Here is a 24,955-nt window from a genome sequence, read left to right as displayed (position 1 = left end):
CTAATAGGGTATAGAATTCAGCTCTTTTCTATGTAGAAAGTGGTACAGAAAGGCAGGAGGGGCAGATTCCTAGTTGATTATCTCTCAGATGGTTTTCACCTATTTCATCTACCTGAGGAAGGGTTTATACTACCACTGACCTCAACTGCTTGTGAGAGTCTTACGGACAAATGATTGACAGAAAGATGGTATAAAAGGCTTATTCATTTCTTCAAGGTAGTAGTATCAATTATATGTTGAAGCTCTACTTCAGCACCCCCTGAGGTCTCTGGCAGTTCAGCCCTTCCGTCCTTCCTCCCAACCCTCTCGTGCTTCCCTTACTCCCTTTCTCAAAGAAACACTACTGAAATGAATCATCTCTCTGATGACTTGGATGACAGGAGTCATCCAAATTCCTAACTTGGGCCCTGCTTCTAGGTAATCTGACCTAGTCATGCCTGAATTTTAAACAGTTCCTGAAATAAATGCAAAATGAGTATAAACTAAGGAAGAATTACAGTATCTTAAACGTAGTGATTTCTCACCACAGTCCCACATTTCCTACTACTTTTCCTCCTCCTTTCTCCTCTGTTCAGTATATAAAAAACTATTCTCTTAGACACATGCATTTTGAAAGAGGGTAATTCACTTATTAAAATAGGTCTATGTATTAAGAATTATGCGAAGTTCCTCACGAGTGGTGTAAATCTTTCAGTTGGGAAGAAGGGAGCTAATCTACAAAACTGGATTGTTTTGACTTTATTTTGGAGATGTAACTGCGCTGATTCAGTCTGCCCTATTTTTTTCTATTTACATAGTTTGTGAACAATGACCACATGCCAATTTCAGGGGTGTCTGGAGTTGAGCAAGTGAAGGAAGAGCTACTGCTACTTTAAACAGCTAGCAGATATTCACTGTTTTCCCTTTTGGGGCAGAAACCAAATCAGAACAGCACTATAGGACATTCACTCATACAGTTGTCTAAACCATCCTAGGCAGAGTGATTTCCCTGTAGCAATTCCTGTCCCCTGCTTGATTTCTTGAAGTTAGCTGGTAAGAATAAGCTATTAGCAAGCTTAAATCGGCGATAATTAGCTGTACATTATTATTTCAAAGTGGTGTGGCTGTGCCAATTAAGTGGGTAATTAGGAAAAACCCCAGGACAATAAATTAAGACAGAGCCTCAACACCAGGGCCCCATCTGTTCTCCGGCTAGCATTCCAATTAGCCAAGCTTCTTGTTTAAGAATGCAGGATAAAGGGGATTGGCTGCACACAGGGGTGTGTATCTGGGTAATAGTGACTGTTCTAGGTGCTTCCTCAAAAGATATCTTTAATATCAGCCAGAAAACAAGGTGAGGATAAAGGATTTTTTTTTAATATTGCATTTTTAGTGTTTTAAACAAAATATAATTTAAATAGTTTATTGTTGAAATTATCTCTTCAGAACTTAGTTGGAACAGCGTATGATCAGATAGTTCCATTTTATTTCAAAGAGTTTATTAAATTATGATTTGAGTGAGAATTTTATCAGTTGGAACCTTAACATTTTTGCTTTTTGAGGATAGAAACTAAAGAGAACACTTGAAATTTAAGATTTTTTTTTTATTTCTTTTACTCATGTGCATACAATGTTTGGGTCATTTCTCTGAGGCAGGGTTTATCCTTGATTCAGGATATTACTGTCAACCAAAGCAAGTTAATAATCTGTGTGTCACCAAAAACACAATGAAGTAACTAAAGTAATTAATTGAATTAGGAAAAATGTATGCCCATGTTGAATAAGAACATTTATTCTTATTTCAGATTATCCCCCAAATAAGTAGAATAAGCTCATATTAGGAGGGAACAGTTAACTTAAAATTCTTAAGCTTATCATTTCATGATCAAAATCTATCTATCACAACACTTTAGTAATGAAACTAGAAGAAATTAATTTTTGTAATTCTTGACATAGAAAACTGGTATGTGTGTTTGTTTATATGGAAAATCAGTGTTGGATTTACACGGGACTAAATGATGTATGGATGAGCAAATATTCCACAAATGAAAATATACTTCATTCAGAAAAAATCAAATATTCGAGAAAAAATTTAATATCACTTGCAGTACTAAAGAAAGCAATTTACAATCTATTTCCTAAAAGGAAGTTAGTGCTTCTTTGAGGTGCCATTTATTACCCAAAAGTTTAATTTACTAAAATAAAGGTCATGTTCCCTTGAATGACAAAATTCTGTTTAATTTAAAACAGTGTTTATTAAGTGATGGTAGTAAGTGCTTCCAGGGCAAGGCAGGCTAAGACACAGCTTTAGACAGGGTGACAGAGGTGAGGCCAGAGCAGCACTGAGGGGCCTTGAGCTACAAGGCAGGCCAGAGTCAAGACCTATGTGAATAATGAAGATTAGACCCCCAGGGGGTCAAAAACCAGGCACAGGAAGCACAAATGCCAGAACACAGAGCAAACATATGGCAAAAGTTTAGGCTAGTAGTTCTTAACCTTTGGGGATCAAATGTCCCACTGAGAATTTGATAAAGTATTCCCAGAAAACCAAAGCTCATAAACAGATACATACAGAATTGTGTTGCATTGGAAAGCAATTTGTTCCATCAGAAACTAATATTCAGAGTAAGACATTTTTAAAATAAGTTTGCTCTTACTTTTTCATTTTCATGGAAATATTAATGACTTTTTCATGAAATATCTTAAAGTAAGAGCAAACAATGGAGAATTAAACTAACACTAACCACCACTTGTTCTGAAAGGAGAGATCATTTCAACCGATTAGTATGAAGTATAAGGTGAAATTGTGATTGATGTTGGATATGGCTATGTATATGTACATTTGTTTTGATGGAGACAATTACTGAAAATTACAGAAAACTTATTTAGGGATCATTAACTGCAAGTAGAACTTTCATGACTTGCTTGCTTCAATAAGGGAGGTCTTACATCAGCCAACAAGATATTTATCATAAAGTTTTCAAGTTCTGTGAAACTTTGGTCCTTAAGATAACTTAAATTTTCATCACTTGGAAGATAATTTAAATGTTATGATTGACTAAAAGTGACTATATATTACTTACCTCTGGTCCTTAATAAATATTCATTGTCACCCATGAAAAACTGGGATAAAATAATGTCTGGGTCATATGTAATGTTTAAGGACAGTGTTATCTAAAATGAGAAATACTAGAATATCAGGAATAAAATTAAAGACTAAAATATCATTTTTTTCTCTGAACCTTGTTAATTATAGATTTCCTGATCCTAAAGTATGCCTTTTATGCCAGATTCTAGGGGCACAAGTTTTTGAACTGAACGATGGATCTTAAAACACAAGAACAAAAGGGTAGATTTGATCACTAATCAATTTGTGGATGGAGGTAACAAGATATATCTGATTGTAAGAGCAAAACGAAGAAAATAAAAGAAGGCAGAAAGATGTTCATTGATTAGCTGATGGTAAAAGAGAACAAGTTTTATGAATGTTCTACTAATTCTGAGGGGAAAATATTGTTATGGTTGTTAAAATGTTAGCAACCATAGAATATATCTATGTAATAATGAGGAATGTACTAGATTAGAGCTAAAATACTGAATCTCAAAATATAGGTTATGATTCTTTGTGTGGATGACATAAATTAGAATCAGTAGTTTTGCAAAAGCTCCAATTGACTTAACCTACATATTGATTTTGTCCCAACTATGAAAAATTAATAACATGTTTCTTTAAGCAAGAACAATTAATCATATATATTTATATACACACACAATTATACTATATATATATATATATATATACATGTATATATATATATATATATACATGTTTTTTTCAGTGGGAGCAGGTACTGGGGTTTGAACTCAGGGCCTACACCTTGAGCTATGCCACCTGTGTTTTTTTGAGATAAGGTCTCGAGAACTATCTGCCCGGAATGCTTTTGAACTGCGATCCTACCGATCTGTGCCTCCAGAGTAGCTAGGGGTATAGACGTGAGCCACCAGAACCCAACTAGTTGTATATTTTAATCAAAGAAAAAGTTATGAGGTAGAGAAATTATACTGCATGTCTTTTTGAATGGATGTCCAATTTTCTTATTCCAACCTGATTTGTTTTAAATCTTGGACACTTCGTAGAGTATTTAATTTCATAAAAGGTCTTTGTAACAATCCTTTTTATTTTTCCTGTTTGTGGTGGTATCAGGGTTTGAACGCAGGGCATTGTGCTTGTTAGGCAGGCACTGTAAGTCGAGCCACACTCCAGCTCTGGACTGAACCTCTACCTTCCAGATCTCCACCTTCCCAGTAGCTGGGACATGAGCCATGGTGCTGTGCCTATCATAAAAAAACAACAACTCACTTTTTTACAACGGAGAGCAAAGTCAGCGCTATTAAGGTACATCTTTCCAACATGGGACGATGGTGTTATAACTAGTTTTGACTCTTTAGAGTGAGTTGTAAATCACTCCAGAGGAGGATGCCTTTATAACGAAGTCTTTTAACAGGGACATTAATGTGTTGCATTTGGAAAGACACTGAAAACTGAGGAACAGAAGTGCCTATCCTAACTATATAGATGGCTGTGAACTTCCAACTCAGGGCTGATATCAGATTTCAAAAGAGTGCTCCACCTGAAGGACCTTTCTAAAAAGAAACCTCTGCAAGGGGTGTCTGAGGATATTAGTGAAGTTTCTAAGCTCCTTTCCATTTCTCCTTTCCATTGTTTTCCCTGTTGATCCTCAGCACCTCAGCCTACCACCCAGTCTTAACCTGATTTAGTTATATTGAGGAATCAGTTAACCCTTTAATGAAGGGAAATCATGTCATATGAACAAGAAGACTTCCTATGAGATGGAGAGAAAGCTGGAATCACTTAACCAGGAAAAAAATATCTGAGAATGGTGCCGATCCTTTGGTCACAGTTTGCATAATCAGCAGTGAGTTCAGGTAGGGTTCAGAGAGCAGACTTCAGGAGTCTCTCTTTTTAGGACAAATACATTTTTTCATTTTAATCAAATATGAATGTAATGTGCTTGAAACACATTTATGCTTGTGATAAATTTGCCCAGTGACATATATTGTGTTACTTCTCGGTGATGTATTCACCCTTCAGTCTCTCTGAGGCCAAGAAATTAGACTTCCATATTCCCTGTAGCCCATACGGCTACATAAATTTAATTATTTTCTAGCATTTATAGTGAGAATGGTGCTGCTGTAGAATCTAAATCTAAAAATATTTTGTCAAATAGAATGACTTAGGTGAGAATAAAGTTAAATGATTAAATATAGATTCAGAACAGCAAGAGAAAATAGTTCTTATCTAGAAACATGTAATTATATATTTCCTTTGCTGAGCAGGAGACTGACATTTTAAATGTCTGCTGTTTGACAGCTGTGGTCAGACATCTCTACAGGGTTGAGCTGCTCATTACTGCCACATTAACCTTAACTTTGCCTCAGGCCATTAACTAGCAAACTGCACATTTGACCTTTGTTCTACAGATATTTTCAAACAGTGTGCAAGGCACTGCTTTTAATTTAGGTTCTGTATTATGTGTGGACTGACTTTAGGGGTAGAAAAAAAATCAATACATGTCATTAAATAAAGAAGCATGTGGTTTGAGACATTCAACAGAGAAAAGCTCCATTCGAAAATGCAATTCTTCTGAAATACTTTTCCAGATAATTAGCTTTAGTCAAAATTAGAAAGTCTCTTCTGTTTTTTTATTCAATAGAAAAATGAGGAGGAAGTACACTATGTGATCATTTATAAATCTTTTAAATGAAACAAATTGCTGTTAGATGAGAATGTTAAATGGAGAGGTGTGTCTTTTGAATATTTCTGTTTCCAAAAATATCTAATGAAATAAAATGCAAAATTAATTGTAGATTAGAGTCACATTTAAAGGCAAACAGCTTCTGAAAAGATCAGCAAAATTTGAAACTTATATGGTTGCAACTCTTCACATGTATAAGTACATCAGCTTTTTAAATTAAAACATAAATTAACAGTGCAATCTTTTGTTAGTCTACATGAGTATGACTACATTCAGTTTAATAAATGTTACAGAGCTATATAAAAATAAGCAAGACATGTATTTGTTAACTTGAAAGGAGTTAATACATCCTGCATAGTGAGAAATTTCTATTTCATCCATATGTATAGCTTAGTATCAATTGATAAAACCAACAATCTTTATCTCTCTATCCTTCTACATCTAGCTGTCTGCATCCTCTGTCTGATTGCTTGTTGGTGTGCAAGTAGAGAAAGCTGAGGAACGATAAACTCCAGACTGTGAATACTGCTTACTTCAGGAAGAAGGGATGGAAACACTGTGAAGAGACAGATATTAATTTATTCTTCATGTACTTTCTAATTATTTTACTACTTAAAAAGATATGCTTGTAATTAAAAATAAAGTCAATTATAATAGTATAGCTAATTAAAAGTATTGCTCAATTTCACAGTAGCAACTGTCATTCCTATGTCAACAGACCCAGAAAGGATAACTTCAGGGTAGGTCGTACTTCCTTTTATATCTATATCTGGCTCTATTTCTTTTATCACATGATATATCAGGAGACCTTTCTGGTACTGCTGGTCTCAAGGGTATAGGAAGCAATGAAGCAATAACTATGCTAGTCCATGTTTCTCCTTTGCCTTCGGTAAGCTCGGGGCAAACAAGGCTGCAGGCTATGAATGAGCAATTGTGTTACAGCCTTTTTCTTCTTTACTGTGCTAGCACAGGCCGTAATGCTGGTCATTAGCCAATGATTACAATTTTCCCCATTCCCTGCTTCCTCCACTGGATATCTGAAGACTGGCCAAAATGTACAGATCACCTCTGTCTGAACACATTGCATTCTAAGTGCAGATTTTGTCAGGAAGAAGTGATGTATCTGTTTTCTAGTATAACAATCTGCTAATATGTATGATTTGTTAAAAATGTGAAAGTTTCCATAAAATTTTAAAAACAGGTGAAAATATTTTTCCATTTAAAAATTCTTTCAGCTTTGACTTATCAAATGTTCAATATTAGTCTGATGTTATAAGAGATGAAACTTTCAATTGATCAATTAAATAAGGTGTTGAAGTCTTCATCTACTAAATGATAATTAACTTTTAGTTACTTCTCACACGTCTTTCCACTTCTCTGGTTTTACTTCCCTTGTTTATATAGTAAGAGGGTTGAACTGAGTCACTAGTGCTCAACCTCAGCTATATAACAGAGTCCTATAGTAAGCATTCAGAAAACCCAGATGCCCAGGGTCAATGAACCTGAATATCTGAGGATAAATCTAGGTGCACAGTTTAAAATGCTTCCTGTGATGATGATGTGTGGCTAGGACAGAAAGTTGCCAGAGTTGATGATCCCTTGTTTCTTTCTAAGTCATAATACAGTATATCCTTGATGCATTCATTATGGTAGCTATCTTATGCAGCAATGTGAAATATTAATGTGTCACTACATGTTAACTTCAACATCACATATCCATAGGCACTGTCTTGAGCCTGTTGAGCAGAGTCTGATATAGCTTATGTGCTTTAGATGTATTTCATTTTATAATGCGAGACACCAGGAAGGTCTGATATTTCTCTACAACCCACTTCTGGACTCCAGTTTAAGGTTTCTCATGCCATCTTTGTTCTATAGGAAGTTAAGAAAATCATTTTGAAAAATGTGTGTCTTACAGGAATTTTTAATTCTAGAAGATGATAAAAACTGAGACTGTACCTGGGGCTAATTTAATAAGAATTTGATCTCACGTTGGGTATAAACTATAGTCCACACCCTGGGGATACAAAGAAGACATGGCTCTTGCCTTTAGCAAAGACATTATCTATTAGAGGAGCAGACTCACAAACAGAGGAGGAACATGAGATAACAAAGGTTTTGAGGCAGGCTGGATAAGAGACAGGGGGAGAACCAACAAATGCTTCACAATCTGTCAGGGAAGGAGTTTGAAAGGAGATGAAATTTAGGGGAGATCTTGGAGACTTCATAGAACAATAGAGTGAAATAAGACAAGATGGCTATTTTAAGTGGAGGAAACTGAATGTGCTAAACCTGGAAACTTGCTCAGCAAATGCTGAGATATTTTATTCAATGTGTGTGTGTGTGATTTTTGGCTGGCTGGAATGTGTGAGGAGAAAGAAGGAAGTCTGTCATAGAATGCACTGAGGGGTCAAGAGTGGAGAGGTCTTGGCCATTATAAGCTCTCCTATCTAAATTGTTTGATATTTAAAAGCAGGGAAAGTGGTGTGTGTGTGATTTCTAATGCTGTCTCTGTTTATAGCTTGGAGAAGAGTGCATTGAAGTGAAAGTGAACAGAGGCAAGGGAACCATCTATTAGACTTGTATGCCCAAGTAAAAAACTATGAATTGTTATGAGAACCTGACATATAGGCTTTGAATAAATGCTCAAAGAGCACTTTCTTATTTTCTTTTAAATGTTTTCAAACTATTACTCTTAATAATTATATCTGATTATTATATTTTATAGATGACTTCAGGCCAAGATGAAAGCATGACATAAGGAACATAGTTCCTGAAGAATAATTAACTGGGTCTTCACACATCTTCATGCATTTATTATACTCTTCAATTTAATTGTATGAATGTAGTCACTCTCTAAGCAACTTAAAATTAGAATTGTCCTAACAATATGTTTTATTTACTGAGATATTTCATGTAAAATTGGAGAGGAGTCATGCATGTAGTAAGCTAACCATTGAGCTGGAAGGGAGGTATAAATTCTTATAATAGGACCAACATTAATTGACTCTGCGGTAGTGGATAAGTCTTTCTGATTTCACTATGACTATGAGTGCTTTACTTCTTACCAATTCAATTATTTTTTTAATATCAAATATAGATCCCTGGTTCTTCTGTACAACTGAATTTTAAAACACTATTCTTAACTTCTGAGCTCTAAAAGAATCCAAACAGAATCCAAGGTAGGATCTCTCCTCAATTGTCTACCTTCACAAACCAAATTTATCTTAACATTCACACAAACTTTCTTCCCTTATTTTAAGCTCAAAGAAAGCTAACTATGTTATTTATTTTTGTAATCCTTCCTCTCACTTTTCAGAACTTGTAATCATCAACTATTAATTTTTTTCCTATTATTGTGTCAATCAACAGAGGCTAACTTATGATATGGTAGCAAGTACCACAATGTGTCATTGATTTAGAACAAGAAAATCATGTTCCTATTCACATTTGTGCCCATTCAGATCAGCTGGTGTTAGTGCTGAAATTGTCTCTGCTTTAAGAGTCACAGAGCAGCCTTCGTGTAACACACTGCCAGTCACCATGGTAGAGGAAAACAAAAGCCAGCAAAGCCATAGTGGATCTTCCAGGTTCAGCCTGTGAGGAGCACATGTCATTTCAGTACACATGTCATAGATGCCAAAGCAAGCCACATGACTAAATTTAACTTCAAAGGAGTTGTATGTCCAGAGAACAGACAATTGGAAAGTTTGGGAATAAGCTAATGGTCTTTATTATTTCCTCTAAGATAAATATTTTCAAATTTCTTTCACATTCAAATAAACATACACATAAACGAAACTTCACTTTTCCCTTTCTGGAACTGTCTGCTTCTAATTTCTCACTCTTTTAATGCTCATTGCCCTGTAAATCTGCAGTCTACTTCTAAAGCTTTAATTATTGTATTAATCTGGTAAGGCTGCCATAACAAAAATACTGAAGACTGGAAAGCGTAACAACATAAACTGATTTTCTCACAGTTCTGGAGGATAAAGTTCAAGGTGACAGCAGCCTTGGTTTTTCCCAAAGCTTCTCTCTTGGGCTTGCAGATGGTTGCCTTGTTCTAGTCTTTTCTCTGTGCACACATATCTAACAGTCATGTCTTCTTCTTACAAAGACACTAGTCATATTGGATTAGGATCCATCCATATGACCCCCTTAATTATCTCTTTAATAACCTCAGTTACAAATACAATCATATTAGGAGGTAAGGTTTCAGCATATGAATTATGGGGAGTGCACAATTTAGTCCATAATAATTACCACATTTAAAAGACACTTAGTGTTTTTGTTAAATTCTCATGGTATTTTCAACTGTGGAAAATCTCTCTCACTTCACATTCAGTCATTCTTTAGTTTTCAAAGCTCTTTAACTCTGAAGTTTTTCTTCTTTTACTCTTTGTACTTTTGAGTCCTGTTGACTTTTTTCTTAATCTGAGCAATTCCATCCATATCCATGGTTTCAGTAACCACAACTTCTAAGATTAGTGAGTTCCATATCACATGTCCAATCCACTCAAGTTCGAAAGTCTCATACTTAACAGCAAACCTCCACAGTATTCATGGTTCTTGCACCAGTATCATCAGCATCATGTAAGTGCGTATTTGAAATGTAGAATTTTGTTCCCTATCCTAGAACAATTAAATCTGCATCTGCATATTGGCATGATTCCCAGGGGATGTTTATACATATTAAGTTTAAAAAGTAGCATTCTTTTTGATTTCTCTATCTGGGTGTTCCAAAGACACCTCAAACTGAGAAGTTGAGAAAGCAATGATTAATTCTTTAGTTTTTACTTGTTTGTTAATTTGAAAACTATTTATGGGATCTACTATATGCCACCATTACTGCTTTTGGATCTGTAACTATGAACAAAACAAAAATCCCTGACTGCCTGATTTTTTTCATTCTAGAGTATGGAGACATATGAGAAACAAAAATGTGTAATGACTGAGCATGTGTGTATGAGTACATGTCTGTGAGTACATGTCTGTGAGTACATGTGTGTGAGTACGTATGTGTGAGTATGTGTGTGTATGTGTGTGTGAGTACGTGTGTGAGTACGTGTGTGTGAGTACGTGTGTGTGAGTATGTGTGTGTGAGTACGTGTGTGTGAGTACGTGTGTGTATGTGTGTGTGAGTACGTGTGTGTGAGTACATGTGTGTATGAGTACATGTGTGTATGTGTGTGTGAGTGTGTGTGTGTGAGTACGTGTGTGTATGTGTGTGTGTGTGTGAGTACATGTGTGTGTGAGTACATGTGTGTGAGTACGTGTGTGTATGTGTGTGAGTACGTGTGTGAGTACATGTGTGTGAGTGTGTATGAGTACATGTGTGTATGTGTGTGTATGTGTGTATGAGTACGTGTGTGTGTGTACGTGTGTATGTGTGTGAGTATGTGTGTGAGTATGTGTGTGTATGTGTGTATGAGTACATGTGTGTGACTATGTGTGTGTGAGTATGTGCATGTGTGTGCACATGATAGGCTAGAAAAAATGAACACATTGAACAGGATGAGGGTGATTGTAAGTATAGGATGGGACACTAAGAAGGTGCTATTTACCATCCTTCATTTTTTTAAAATCTCAGTGAATGATGCAACCTTATTATCTCAGGGGAAAAATCAATTAGAAATGATATTCAAACTTTTTCTTTACATGTCAATTCTGGATTCCCAAAAACTTTGAAAACTATCACTTTTCACGATGTTCCCAGGCAGGTTATTTTTTAGATCCTCAGTTTTTTTCCCTGTTGATTTTGGTCACAGCCTTCTAAAATGGCCTCATTGCCTTTCTGTTTCCACTTTGCTATCATTTTAACGATGTCACTTGCTTGATGGCAAACTTTCTGTATAAACCAAAACATATCATTATGATCAAGAAAGCTTCCTATTTTTTACCACAAATCACTCCCACAAGTTCATCAGCTCTAGTTAAAATCTATACGATTCTGTCATACCTTTGCCCATCCTGGTTTTTGTTTTGTTTTGTCTACTTTACCTGGAATATGAAAGTACTATGCTATTTGTAAATATTTCCCGATTCTTCTCCTGTCTTCAAATGTGGCGTTATCAGCACTATTTTTATGGGAGATTTTCACCAAAAAGCGCATAAAGAAGCAAAGCCTTTCTTGTTTACTTGTAAATAACTAGTGCCTACACAGAGCATGGTACTCAAAAATGTTTAGTACTTTGTGACAAAACTAATAGATTGAAATGGGTAATTTGGGGTTCATAAAATTCTGTTCAATTTTATACCATCAGTTTTGGAGGTCTCAACTTTCTATCCATTTGTTCCTAGTCTCTTCTTTTCTAGAAAATTCTTTGAGTCCAAAAAATGATCATCAATAGTGAACAAAACTTAGGGCAAGAGATTCATATCCTTCCATTCATTAAATTCCACCATATATAGCCATCAGAGAATGGCTATATATAGGCATTCTACTAGGGAACTATTTCCTAGCAGAGGAAAATGATTTAAAGTAGTAAGTATGAAATACAACTACTCTGATAGTAAGAAAATAAAGCTTTTTACCAATCATAAGTTAGAGGTTAGTAAGGTTTATGCCTCTCACAGTCCTTTTGTTATCACTTGCCTGGTAAAGTTTTGCTAAAAAGCAAATGGTTCCTATGATACCTTTTAATCATGTAATAATGTGATTTCAGATATTATATTTTTGAAAACCTATTTACCTTCTCACTATCCTGCCAACTTCAGCAACTTCTGCAAATAGTTCTCTAATAATCAATAAGAGAAATATAAAATTAATACAATTGATAAACAGTGCTGTGAAAATCAGATTTAATTAAAAAAAACTTTAGTCCTGCTATTATTTAGTATAGCCCCTTTCTGATCTAATTTTTAAAATTATTTTAAAATTTAAATTTCAAAATTTCAGCAGGGGATATGATTTCATAACTGTCACATTTTAACTGCTCTGTCCCTCTAACGGGCTGTTTGCTTTCCGTCCAAAGTTTCATCTCCTCCTCTTTTCTAGTCTAGAGAGCATCTCCTCTGTATCAGGCTAGCACTTGTCATTTCTTTTTGTCAAAAAATCATCTCTTTATGTCAAACAATTCTCAACTAGCTTCTTTAGAACTTGTTTGAAATGCTAAAACTGAATTTCTCTGTACTCAAAAGACTTGGATGTGCAACTCAAAAGTCTTGACCTACTAAATGAAAAATAGCAAATCTTGCATTTTTATGAAATTTTCCTTCCATAATTGTAGGAGGAGGAGAAGCAGTATGGGAGGAATAAAGCCTTAGTTAATATATTAAATATATATTCCCTTTATTAACTTTCATTTTCACGCTTCTGAAATATCTCAGCTGTGGTTTAGGGTCATATTAAGACCTTGTACTTTTAGATACAAAATAGATAACCCAGATAATAACCCATCTACTAAACTTTGACCAGTAAGCAATTAATTAGGCTGTTGTAAGCTTCTGACATTTCCTACATGGAAAGGAAGATAATTAGTATCAAGGTTTAGAAGCCAGCACCAGTGAAGATTTTAGGGAGGCTGAATGAAGTGGTGTGTGTGTGTGTGTGTGCACGCACACCGTATGTAGTATCCACAACCACTTTCTTCTACTTAGAACAAGTGAAGATTCATCTTCACTGAAAATTCTTGTTCAAAGAATAGATCCAAATGTTAGAATTCTTTTTATTTATTTATTTATTTTTGGCAGTACAAGGCTTTGCACTCAGGGCTTCATGTTTGCTAGGCAGGTGTTCGCTGCTTGAGTTACACCTGCAGTTCCCTAGCATTCTTTTTAGAAAAAAAAAATTCTTGATTGTTAGAAAAGTACTCAAATAAATAAATGGAAATAAGTAGAGAAAATAAAAATGTTGCATTCTAAACATTGTGTGTAACAGTAATGTGGATCGTCATTATGGATTTTTTGGTTTTAATTGGTTTCTTTGCTCTTCCATTCAGAGAATTTATCAACAGTCTTCGACTGTACAGGTCGTTCTACGGTGACCTGGCTGATCAGCTCTGCGTTAATGAATTAGCTGCTGCCGAAGGACTGCCCTGCTGGAACGGAGAAGATGTAGTAAAAAGGTATTTCATATGTGGTGGTCTGTGGAAAACATAATTACTACTTTTCATCCTTGCTTTCTTTTCTGAATCTGGAGTGGACTACTTCAGTTTTAACTTTTCCATCCCGTTTCCGATTAACTTCTTCTCTTTAGTTCCTGAAAAAACATCTGATCCTTTCTGACACTTAAAAAATATGATAGCAACCTGTGGTGTTTTGAAAGTTTTTCTTCTTTTCTACCCATCCTATGACTTACACCTTCTGAATCCCATCTTTTGAATTTACTCTCATTTATCTTCTGTCAATTGGTTTTATTTATCATGCATTTTATTTTTTAACTTCCTGAGTATTGGAATGTGGAGAAATTTAGAGAAATATAAGCAGCCATACAAAGATTCCCTAATGTGTGGATATTTTCAGCAAATTACAAAGATTCCCTAATGTGTGGATATTTTCAGCAAATTAACATAGCTATGCTACAGTGATCTTTTGAGAGAAAGTGAGAGAGAGAGAGAGAGAAAGAAACTATTAAATAGCTGGGTGTACCTTTTTCACTTTTTACTTTCTCCCTCTCTGTGTAGAATGTTTATGACAGTTTCTTTTTCTTTGCTTCCTATAACTGATTTTACTGTTAAGTAATCTCCTAACCTTGAGAAAGTGATAAATTTTCTCCCTCTGGTCAATAAAACTGGTTGGAAACTAGTCCCTTGATGTGCCAATACTGGTGATTACTATAGAATGCAGGATAATGAGGCTTTGTATTATGGATTTGAATTTTTAAAGCATAAAATAACCCTTTATTTACACATTCTATTTTTTTAATTTGAATTCAAATCAAATCTGTTTTCAGATTTGTTGCATTCAAATCTGTTAGAAATACACTCCATTTTGAATAGCCTGCAAAAAAAGAAAGAACATTATGCATTACTACATACAAACATCAATTTGTGATCACAAAACTGATGAACTCATTTAAAATGTTTTTAGAAAGTTAAACTTACTGGGATAAATATTTGCTATAACAAACTTACAATATAAATTTATCAAATGAAAGTTATATATGTCTGAGTGATCATATGAATCATGTAAAAGTTACATTCCTGAAATTTTAAATTATACAGTTAATATATGAATATCTCATATATGTTCTTAAAATTCATAGAAAAAGATTATTGAACTGTAATTAAATTAGAATAACATATTTGCTACACATGACTAGTACTCTTATTTCATTATGACTCTTGACATTGGACTGTAAGAGTTTTCTAAATATTACTTTTGCTTTTCCTGAGCATGCTTGGAACTTTGAACTCTTCAAGTGGCTTTGTCAGTATATTTCTGTCTCTAAGATCTCTAAGATGTAGTAACTATTTTCTTATAATTGATTACTAGACAATTTTTCTTTCACATTGTTCAAACTGATTGAACTTTTTGCGTATTAATGATTTTTCTACAAAGACTAATAAGAACCCCTAGTGATGAATAAAAACTTAATTATAATGTAAATATATTTAATGTTATATTAAATTATATTATAAAATGTAAAAATCTTAGTTGAAACTTGTCCCATTTTTTCTTTGTCTAGATGGCTTTCAAGTTTGTGTAATAGGAGAAATCAATGCTATGACAAAACCCTTTGGAGGGATAGTATTTTCATCTCAAAGGACATATTTTCCTCACCTATTACAAATTTTTATTATCTTATCCATTGTTTATGAATAAAGAAAACACATGGCTAGCAAGAATTCTCCATGGAAAGTGTCAACATTTTTGATAAGCTCAGTGAGTGGTTCTCGGTGTTCTCGTGTTCTGTCTCATTCCTTCCCTTTCCTGTACCACCCAGGCCATTAGTCACTTTAAAGTGCAGGGAGAATCTAGTCTCCTGTGGACAGGTTCACTTTGCCTTTAGCTTCCCTCAAATAATTTTTTTTCTAACTTTCATCACTTTAGTGGACATTTTACCCCTTTCCTTCAGGATGTTTTCCACATTCCTATCTCCTGGAGCCCCTAACTATTCCTGCTACCCTTGGTTTGCATGTCCAATGGTAAAGCTCTCACACTTATCTCCTGAGACCATCATTAGACTACCTCCAAAATGAACATGCTTCATCTCTAATTATTTTATAGCAGTGAGCTAAGGATTTCACAAGCATTATCTCAGTTATTCCAATACTTTATTACTTAATACTCTAAAGTATGTCCATTGGGTTATGTTTCTTTTCTAGACTTTCATATTTACTTTGACTTTTAAAAAATTTAACTCAAATTCTAAATCCTTTTTTGACTTAGTTAATTCTTGATGTAAATTCATAATAAGACTTTTTATTTAGTGCAAACTCAATGCTAAAATCTAAATGTCTAAGATATGGTTTATTGATTATGCTGTATTCACATGGGAAAATAAGTAGCAATAAAATTATGAATATTTAAATCTGTTATTATAGAATAGTTTCAAATAATTGTTAAGAAAACTAACTAAAAGCAAGGTTATACATAGTTTAATAGTGCATTTGAATTCATAAAATAGATACTAGAATTTCTTCTGCATAAAATATTTCTGGGAGGTTACAGAAAACTTATTAATATACCTAACTTTAGGACAACGTACCAGGAAGGTGGCATTTATTTTTGTATTGTGCATATTTATTTTTGATGAACACAGGTGTTATGGTGATATCAGACTTATGGGGTTCTTTCTGCAAGCCATTATTATTTTATTTTTTAATAATTCTCCTTGTAAAAAAGTAAACATTCACTTTGCAAGAAATGCTCTCTATAGTGCTGTTTATTTATACATTTGATTTCTAATTCTGATTATCAAAGTAACTTTGTGGCATTGTTTTGTCAAACATTTGTGGATATGTTTAAGTATTGAACTGCTGGATTTAGCTAAGAACATTTCTAAAGCTCTGATGACTGTTATGATATGAAAATTTTAACCACTTTCTCCTTGAAGAAAAATATAAAAAAACTATAGCAGTGATCAGTACTGGAAAGCTGTAAGCAATTCACATATAAAACTCATTTCAGAGACCTGCAGGTTAGTTAAAATAAACAGTGCCATTCAATTTTGAGAAAATGAGTACTAAGTTAATATATATGAAATTTAGGGATGAAGACTATTTTATTCTTTATAGTTGATAATAATATTCATCAATATTCATCCTGAAGAAATTATGTCAGACATATCAATAAACTAAATTGGTTACCAAGATTGAGTTTATCCTTCATTGTAAGATCAGAGTGTTTATTTTGGCAAGATTTGTTCTCTGTTGGGCACTTTTGATAAGGTTTTTTATGTGCACAGATGTTCTGCTTCAAAGAGAACCATAGAGAATGTTAAATATCATTACAATCCTGCAAAATTGGGTGAAATCACCTCTATATTCATCAAAGATGTTGAATTCCTCTCTTATTGTAGGTGAAAGTGTCTCATCCATCTGTAGTATATAAGGAGAGTTTAATTTCTGAAATAAAACCTATTTTATCTCAAATGATTTTAAAGACTGTACTCATATCATATACTTGACTGCAACATTAGGGTCAACAGTTAAACAACTTTTGATATAGGATGAAAGTGTGTTACTAAAATTCATGTGGTCTATACCTCTTAAGGCCCCTCTTATCTACCCTACTGTCTCTTCATCATGAAACAAAATTGTTCTCTGAAAGGCTTATCAGTCCCTACTCAGTTGTCAGTTCTCTGTGTTGCAAATTGATTGTTTGATGATTTGTACTCATCTTTCTGGGCATTGAAGTTCAGGTGACAGCTCCTTAATTACCAGGGCTTCCTTTTCCCTTTTGATTAATAGACAGATAATCCAGCAACTCTCCCTTGACTTCCAGGAATTTATGACCTCCACAAACATTCTTAAACTAGCCAGTAGCTGTTAAGTACCCTAGTAGATAAAATTAATAAGCATATTGTTTCTATTTTATTTTGAATGCCTCTTTCATAATCCATTTTTTCTAGGTCTTATGATAAAGTGACCCTTTTCCTTTAATATAATTGAACTTTAAAAAATCAGATAAAAATGGAAAATTTTAGAACTCTCTGAAATTTTGTACTTAGCTATTATCAATTTCCCTACTATCCAATGACTCTTTTTCTGGCTATAATTATTTGAACCTCATCCCCCATCCCCATTCCACTTTTACTCACTATCGACATGTGAAGCCACCTTGTTTTCAATCTTTCACGTTTTTTCCTTTCTGATCTTATAGCATTCATTCATATTTTTCCTTTCTTAAAAAGAGTGACATGGTTTTCAAATGTTAGGAACTTCATTTTAAAAACAATCAGGTCTCTGAATTTTATTAATGTAACAACTGTTATTTTCCTGTTTTCTGTGAAAAGGCCCTATGGTCTTCCTGACTTAAGCATCAGTCTGCTTTTGATCTCTTCTTTCAGATGATACAAATTCATTCATGTATCTATAATTGTTGAACTCTTCTTTTCCTCAAATCATCATTTTTTTTTCATACCTATCCCCTATCATTTTTAGTTTAGTGTTAGAGATTGCTCCAAAAATGTGTTCTGTACATTTCTCCTTTCCCATATCAGCAATCAACTTTGGAACTTGAAGTTCCCACTATTAACAGAATTATTTTTAACCAATTATTTCTTCCATACCACTATTTATGCAGTCTTGGTAAACTACCAATTTTCATTTTTAGAACTAGTGAAATGAACCCTCTCACACTTATTTTAACTGTCAGATATTATAATGCTCTTTACATTTATATGTTATATATCTTCTTCTCCATTATAATTTCCTTTAGAATAGAGTCCTTGTATTGTCTGAGTGGCTAAGATGATTAATATCAGTGAACATCTTTGATTAATTTTCTGAAGATAGCAGGACTCTGAAAAATAAAAATTTTAAAAGTTTTAATAAGAACTAAGAGATATGAGACTTTGAGGGAGTGGCTTAATGATAGTCCTGTGGTAGGTGTTATGTGGGTACAAAATGAAGTCCAGTGCCTGAAACAGTTGAAGAGAGATGAATCACAAAAGTTCCTAACTGTGGCTGGCTCTGGATGCAAGTTTCTCTTCCTGACTTAATTTCAAGATCATGTGTATCTCAAAAAATGTACTTGCATTGATATTTTTATGAACCCAAATTCTAGAGAACTCTCCTAATCTTACTCTTTTGGATGAAAAACATATTAGTGACATTTCCATGTATATATGTATTATAACACAAATTGTTTCATCTCCTCTATTTTTCTTCTTTCTACCTTAATCCCTTTCTTATAGTGATTTTGACAGGTTTAAAAATTCTATATTCATTCTTGTTTAGAGTACTTCAACCATATTCACCTTCTTAATGTCACAAGGAAATTCACTCTGTAGATTTTAAAAATTATTTTATTTTATCATTTTTGCATTTACTTGCATATGTATACATTATTTGGGTCATCTCCCCACTTCCCCCACTTCCAGGCAGAACCTGTTCTACTCTCTTGTTCTCTGATTTTGTAGAAGAAAAAAATATAAAAGATAATAAGAAAAACATGGTGTTTTAGTAGTTTGAGATAAAGATAGCTATACACGGAGATTCCTTGTGTTGTTTCCATGCACTTTGTGTATTACAACTTGAATTGGTTCATCTCTTTACTACTTTCTAGTCCCCTTCCCATAGTGGCCTCTGCCAGTTTAAGATTACTGTATTTGTTCTTATGCAGTTAACACGTCAACCACATGTAAGTTTTTGGTTTCCTTCCTTTTCCTTATCCCTCCCATGCGTGGTCTCCCCTTAGTGTGTGACCCATGTTCAGTAATATTACTGCATTTGTTTTAGGTCTATAATCCACACATGAGGAAGAACATGCAATTTTTGGCCTTCTGAGACTGAATAACTTTGCTTAAAATAATGTTCTCCAGTTCCATCTATTTATCTGTGAATGACAAAATTTCATTCTTCTTTGTAGCTGAATAAAATTCCATTGTGTATAAATACCACATTTTCTTAATTCATTCATCAATGGTGGGGCATCTTGGCTGTTTCCGTAGCTTAGTGCATGCTGAACAATCCCTGAATCCCTGGAATGAAGCCAACTTGGTCATGGTGAATGATTTTTCTGATATGTTGGGGGGACAAAGGAGAATTGTGGAGATGGTGAGTTCAAGTGTGATATATTTGATATATTGTAAGAACTTTTGTAAATGCCACAATGCACCCCCAGCACAAAATTAAAGAAAGGAAAAAAAGCATATTAGGTGGAATTGCTCCCAATAAAATAGATGAGATGCTGGGGTTAAGGTGAGTAAAAATGCAACGTTCTGCCCAAAGAGAACTTCTAAATTTCCATTCTTCAGTAAGGGAAGAATTGAAACTCTTCTGCTCTTTTGAGACACATGAAAAATGTGGTTTTAGATGTGTTAGAAAGGACTGTAGGATTCATCACATTGCAAATTCTGCATTCTGAGTACAACTGGATAGGTATAAGTGTGAGTGATGTATGAAGTTTGGAGAAAACATATACTTGTAGATTTCTTAGCTGTGTACTATTTCTCCATCAGAACTAACATCTCTCTCTCTTACTCTAGGATACTTTTCTGACAAATCCTAATCAGGTCAATATACATATTTTGGTCATCCCTACAAATGAGGTATGAATTTAGTAGTAATAGCATGATATCTCATCTTTCAAACTGAAATGGTTCTTTGGGAATCACTTTTCTCTTATGAAGCATATAACTATTATATTCAGAGAGCTGGACTCAGTAAGGTGAAAATAGAAATTTTGGCGTTATGTCTACTTGATGGATATTCTTTCCATCACTGGAATGAAATCATGACCATTCCGCAAGACATTTTTTGCCTATTATTATTAGTCTTTGAATGATCTTTGGTTAATCATTAGTCTTATAAGCAGTATAAATTCTATAATGGAAGTATCCAGCTCAACTTGGTACTTGGAATTCATTCAATGTCTTTTTTTATCTACCTCCCTAATTAGATTATATTTGTTAATAGGAAAATGTGTGTGTTTGTGAGTGTATTGTGCATATGTGTTAATAGGAGAATGTGTGTGTGAACATTTTCACTCCATGTGTCAACTCTGAAGTGCCTTAATCTTCAACTGATGTTTCTGATTTCCCCATGGTTCAAGTTTGGGGTTTAGAGCCGAGAGATTTGGGGCTGGAGAGATAGTGTAGTAAAAATGAGAGAGGAGAGGTAAGGGAAAGAATGCTTTCTTTGACTCTTTGATAATTTTATGATTTCTGATTGATGCCTCCTGGCTTGGTAGGAATTAAGGGCTGCTCCCCTGGGACTTTTATGTGCCAGTATGTCTCCTCCATACTTCTACATCTCATGATAAACCTGTGGCCCTGTTCCCTGTTCTGCTGAGATGATTTGTCAGGTTCTATTTCTCCTGTATGTTTGCTTTACATCATAGAAATCTCAATCTCTCTCTCTCTCTCTGTTACTCTTGGAAGTTGATGTAGCTTCCTTTCTTTACTCTGATGGAAGACCTTCTGCTAGAAGCATGGGCTGCTTTCTAACTATTTTTTTTTTTAGGCATGAGCTGCCAGACCTTTTAATCCTTCTAGTTTTAATGATCTCTCATTCAACTTCACTTATTCTGTACAATTAATGTTAATGTCAGGCTAGAGGACTCAAAACTATGCTTCTCCAGTTACTTTTCATGCCTACCACCTCACTTTGGAGGGTGAAAGAGTGTATACCATTTATTGAATTGTTTTGAGCTGCAATAGAAACAGAAAGAGTAGGGTGTTAGCAGCCTTTTATGTGTGTTTAGAAGAAATAAGGAGAAAACAGGAAGCTAGATCCTATGAAATACTGCAATAGACCTTGAATGTAATAAAAAAAGTTTTATAAGATATTGTTCCAATATTTGAAGGACTTGAAATCTAAAAGTGGGCATAAAACATGTCCACAATGTTGAGGAAGGCAGGCTCTGAAGTAAGAGAGACATAAAAACCCCACAGATTTTCAAATAAAAGAGATATTCCATGCAATTGAGGGGATTTCAAAGTATTTAATGAATGTGCTTTTGTGTGACCTAGGTTTCCATTCATCCATTTAAAATAACGTCTCTGAAATATTTATAGAATTGATGAGATTATATCTGGGAATGCTTTTAAATAATGCAGTGAGTGGGGGCAAGAGTGTCATGTTCTATTGAAAGCAGAGTTTTCAGAGTGGATAATTATTGAAGCTTTATAATGACAGAAGTTTGTTTGCTATCACTATTTTCTGTGTATTTGTTATATATTTGAAAATTTGATAATAAAATGTAATAAATATAAATTTGTGGGAAGACAATAAAATTAACTTTGTTAGGTGTCTACTCTGTCACATGCAATACTCTAGACACTGAGGATATACTAGTGGAAAAGACCAGAGGATCCTATTTTCCATGTAGGTTCAGAGATAGTAGAAACAAACCCTGTAAAAATATAAGTACAAGTATTTTTCAAAATCCTTGAAGTTGGATGGAAATGTTTCTAATTAGCAGACTTGTAAACAAAAACAGATTGGCCACATAAATAGTCCTAAATGAAATGGCCCATGTTTGTTGGCCTGTAAACTACATTATTTTCATTAGTGTATAATCTCTCAGGTTATTTTTTCTCCTTCTCAGCATTCTCTTTCATTTCAGCTTCCCAGTCATGTCCTGACCATTTAGTATTAAGCCTTCTGTCACTCATTGTTGTACACCCATTCATTCAAAAAGCTGATGATGCTCAGTGGTTACGGACATAGCTTCAAGAGCCAAGCCATCAAGGTTCTCAAGGATTAGCCACTTACTAGTGATGGGAATTCAGGCACATTCATTCACCTTTAAGTATATCAGTTTCTGTATTTTTAAAATATGGTTTAAAGCAATACCTACCTAATATGTGAAAATTAAATAAATTATTCACATAAATAATTCATTATACTAGCTATCACATAGTAAACATTAAAATGTTTGAAACTTAACAATTCCACAACTGTTAAATCATATTATGATGAAACAAGATTTACCTCAATAGCAATGAAACTATGGCATTGAACTTCTCTCCTCATTGGGTAGACTCTATATTGGATCAGAAGAATCCCATTTGCAAAACAAGCATGTACATGAAAACTAGTTTATGAGTTAGTAAAAATTAATATTATGGATTTGGGGTTGGAAATAGGAGATGATACTTTATTAATTCTTTAAAAGTATATTTCAGAGAGTTGGAAGAAGATTAAGTTTATCAAGCACTCCAACTGTGGGGAAGGATGATCTATCTTGTACCCATGCTAGGTATCAGTCTTTCAAGGGATAACTACAGTTAAGATACAAAGAGAGAACATTGCAGAGATAAGAGGAAAAAGGCCTATTCCTAAGCAGTGGTTTGAGACTAGTCAACCCCTGGCTAGGCTCAGAGTTGATCATAATGAACTATCAGTTGAGTAGAAATAAATCTCTGAAGCCATGCTAAATTTCAGTACATTGCATAGCAGACTGTTTTGGGTGACATGGCAATTCTAAGGCTGCTACACTTATAGTCACTTCCTTTCATCCACTGAATACCCAAAGGAAATATATATTGTAAACAAAATCTCAAGAACAAAATGAGGTTCAATACTAGCCATCACTATGTGTCTACTGAGTTCCTTGCAATGCTGAGACAGTATAAACACACTATTTTTAACTTGTTAGAGGCCTCCATCAGAGGCTATAAGTAGATGAAGATAAAAAAAAATAAGAAAGCTAGATAAAAGATCACTAAAGTGAAAACCTAAAAGACCTTTTCCTGTCTGTTTAGCACAGAAGTTATTTCTGGGGGGTACAGATTTCATCACAGTTCCATAGACTTGTGATTTCAGATTGTGATATTGCAAAACAGCAACAGTCCTAAAGGGCTCCAGGCTGCAAAATCTTACTAGAGAGGGCAGATTCATATTTGTCCTTCATTTTTCATATTGAGCTTATACCTGAAAAGCTAGTCTTTTTTCAGTAAAATGGACATAAATATTTTTCTGAATCTAGCCTAGTTCCTGTATTTCTACGTTATAGTGTATAAATTTATTAGTAAATGATTTGTTGTATTTTAAAGTAAAATGCTAGATGGGAAATCAAAAATGAATAGTCACTTATTCATACTTTTTTCTTCAAATAGTTTCCAGGGTAGTCTCATTTAGTTTATAAGAATAGCCCGTTGGTTAATAGCACGTTTTATTGCCTAACCACCCAAATCTTTGTTTTCTGACATGTATCTCAAAACAAGTATATAAACTTTATTAGATATTGTTAAAAAGACATTCACAGAATCAAAAGTACAATGCCTTCCACATTAATAAATGTAACATTTGTAGTATATTGACTTTTATGTTTTGCCTTCTGCAATTAATATAATCAGAGAGTACATTTTCTTGAAGATTTTATTTCCTCATGAGTACACTCAAATGAGGAAATATTTTTATTTTTATTTTCCTTAGGAGACAGATGAATACAAATTAATTTTTGTGTTTGTATAATCTACTTTAATATTCCATGTATAATCAATTTTGTACAGAATGGCAGCCATAAAAGGTACATGATATAAATCTTTGGGTTATTAAATAAAAAACTCCAGAGTCTTATAATCATGAAGGAAATGGAGCTTATATTACATTTGAACAAAGCTGTGAACAACAGTTGTGAGGAAAGGAAGTACACATAAGAACTTTCTGTTCTCCCCACACTTCAGGGTATTGTAAATCTTTTACCTAGCATGGATAATTTATTATAATTAGAAACTCCTTCTATTTTAAGAACTGCCATGTGACTGTTGAGTTCCCTCTACCAACATCAGCCAACCTGTGCCTGAATTGAGACAATGTCACCCACATCTGGGTCTCATTTTATGCAGATGTGACAGTAAGAAAGTTCTTCAGCTTAATAAACTAAAGGCATATTGTTAATCCATCAGGCATTAACATATTATATTACAATATCATATAAGATGTGTGATGCTGTAAATATTTTATATGAATTTTGTATAAATTAAATATCAAATTACAACTAACTGTATGACTGGATGAAATAGTTTTTATTCTTCTAGACAGGAACTAGACATTTAAATGTATTAAAGCAGAAAATCAATAAGAGTTTAGAATAAATATGTTTAACTTATTTTGTATTAAACAAAATTATTATCTTCTTTT

The 24,955-nt window shown here is 34.0% G+C and overlaps 1 protein-coding gene across 3 annotated transcripts in view; it reads left to right on the top strand.

The window, feature by feature from the left end:
• Nucleotides 1–24,955, top strand: part of Gpc5 (glypican 5) — a 1,368,088-nt gene that overhangs the window by 306,420 nt on the left and 1,036,713 nt on the right. For all 3 annotated transcript variants that reach the window (XM_074043147.1, XM_074043149.1, XM_074043150.1), the window contains exon 5: nt 13,697–13,822. In XM_074043147.1, coding sequence (XP_073899248.1) covers nt 13,697–13,822 — 126 coding nt within the window. The remainder of the gene's footprint in view (nt 1–13,696; nt 13,823–24,955) is intronic.

The sequence above is a fragment of the Castor canadensis genome, chromosome 10 (genome assembly GCF_047511655.1).
Source record: "Castor canadensis chromosome 10, mCasCan1.hap1v2, whole genome shotgun sequence".
NCBI lineage: Eukaryota > Metazoa > Chordata > Mammalia > Rodentia > Castoridae > Castor > Castor canadensis.
Note: the sequence above shows the minus strand (reverse complement) of the source record. Positions and strands in the feature narration are given on the sequence as shown.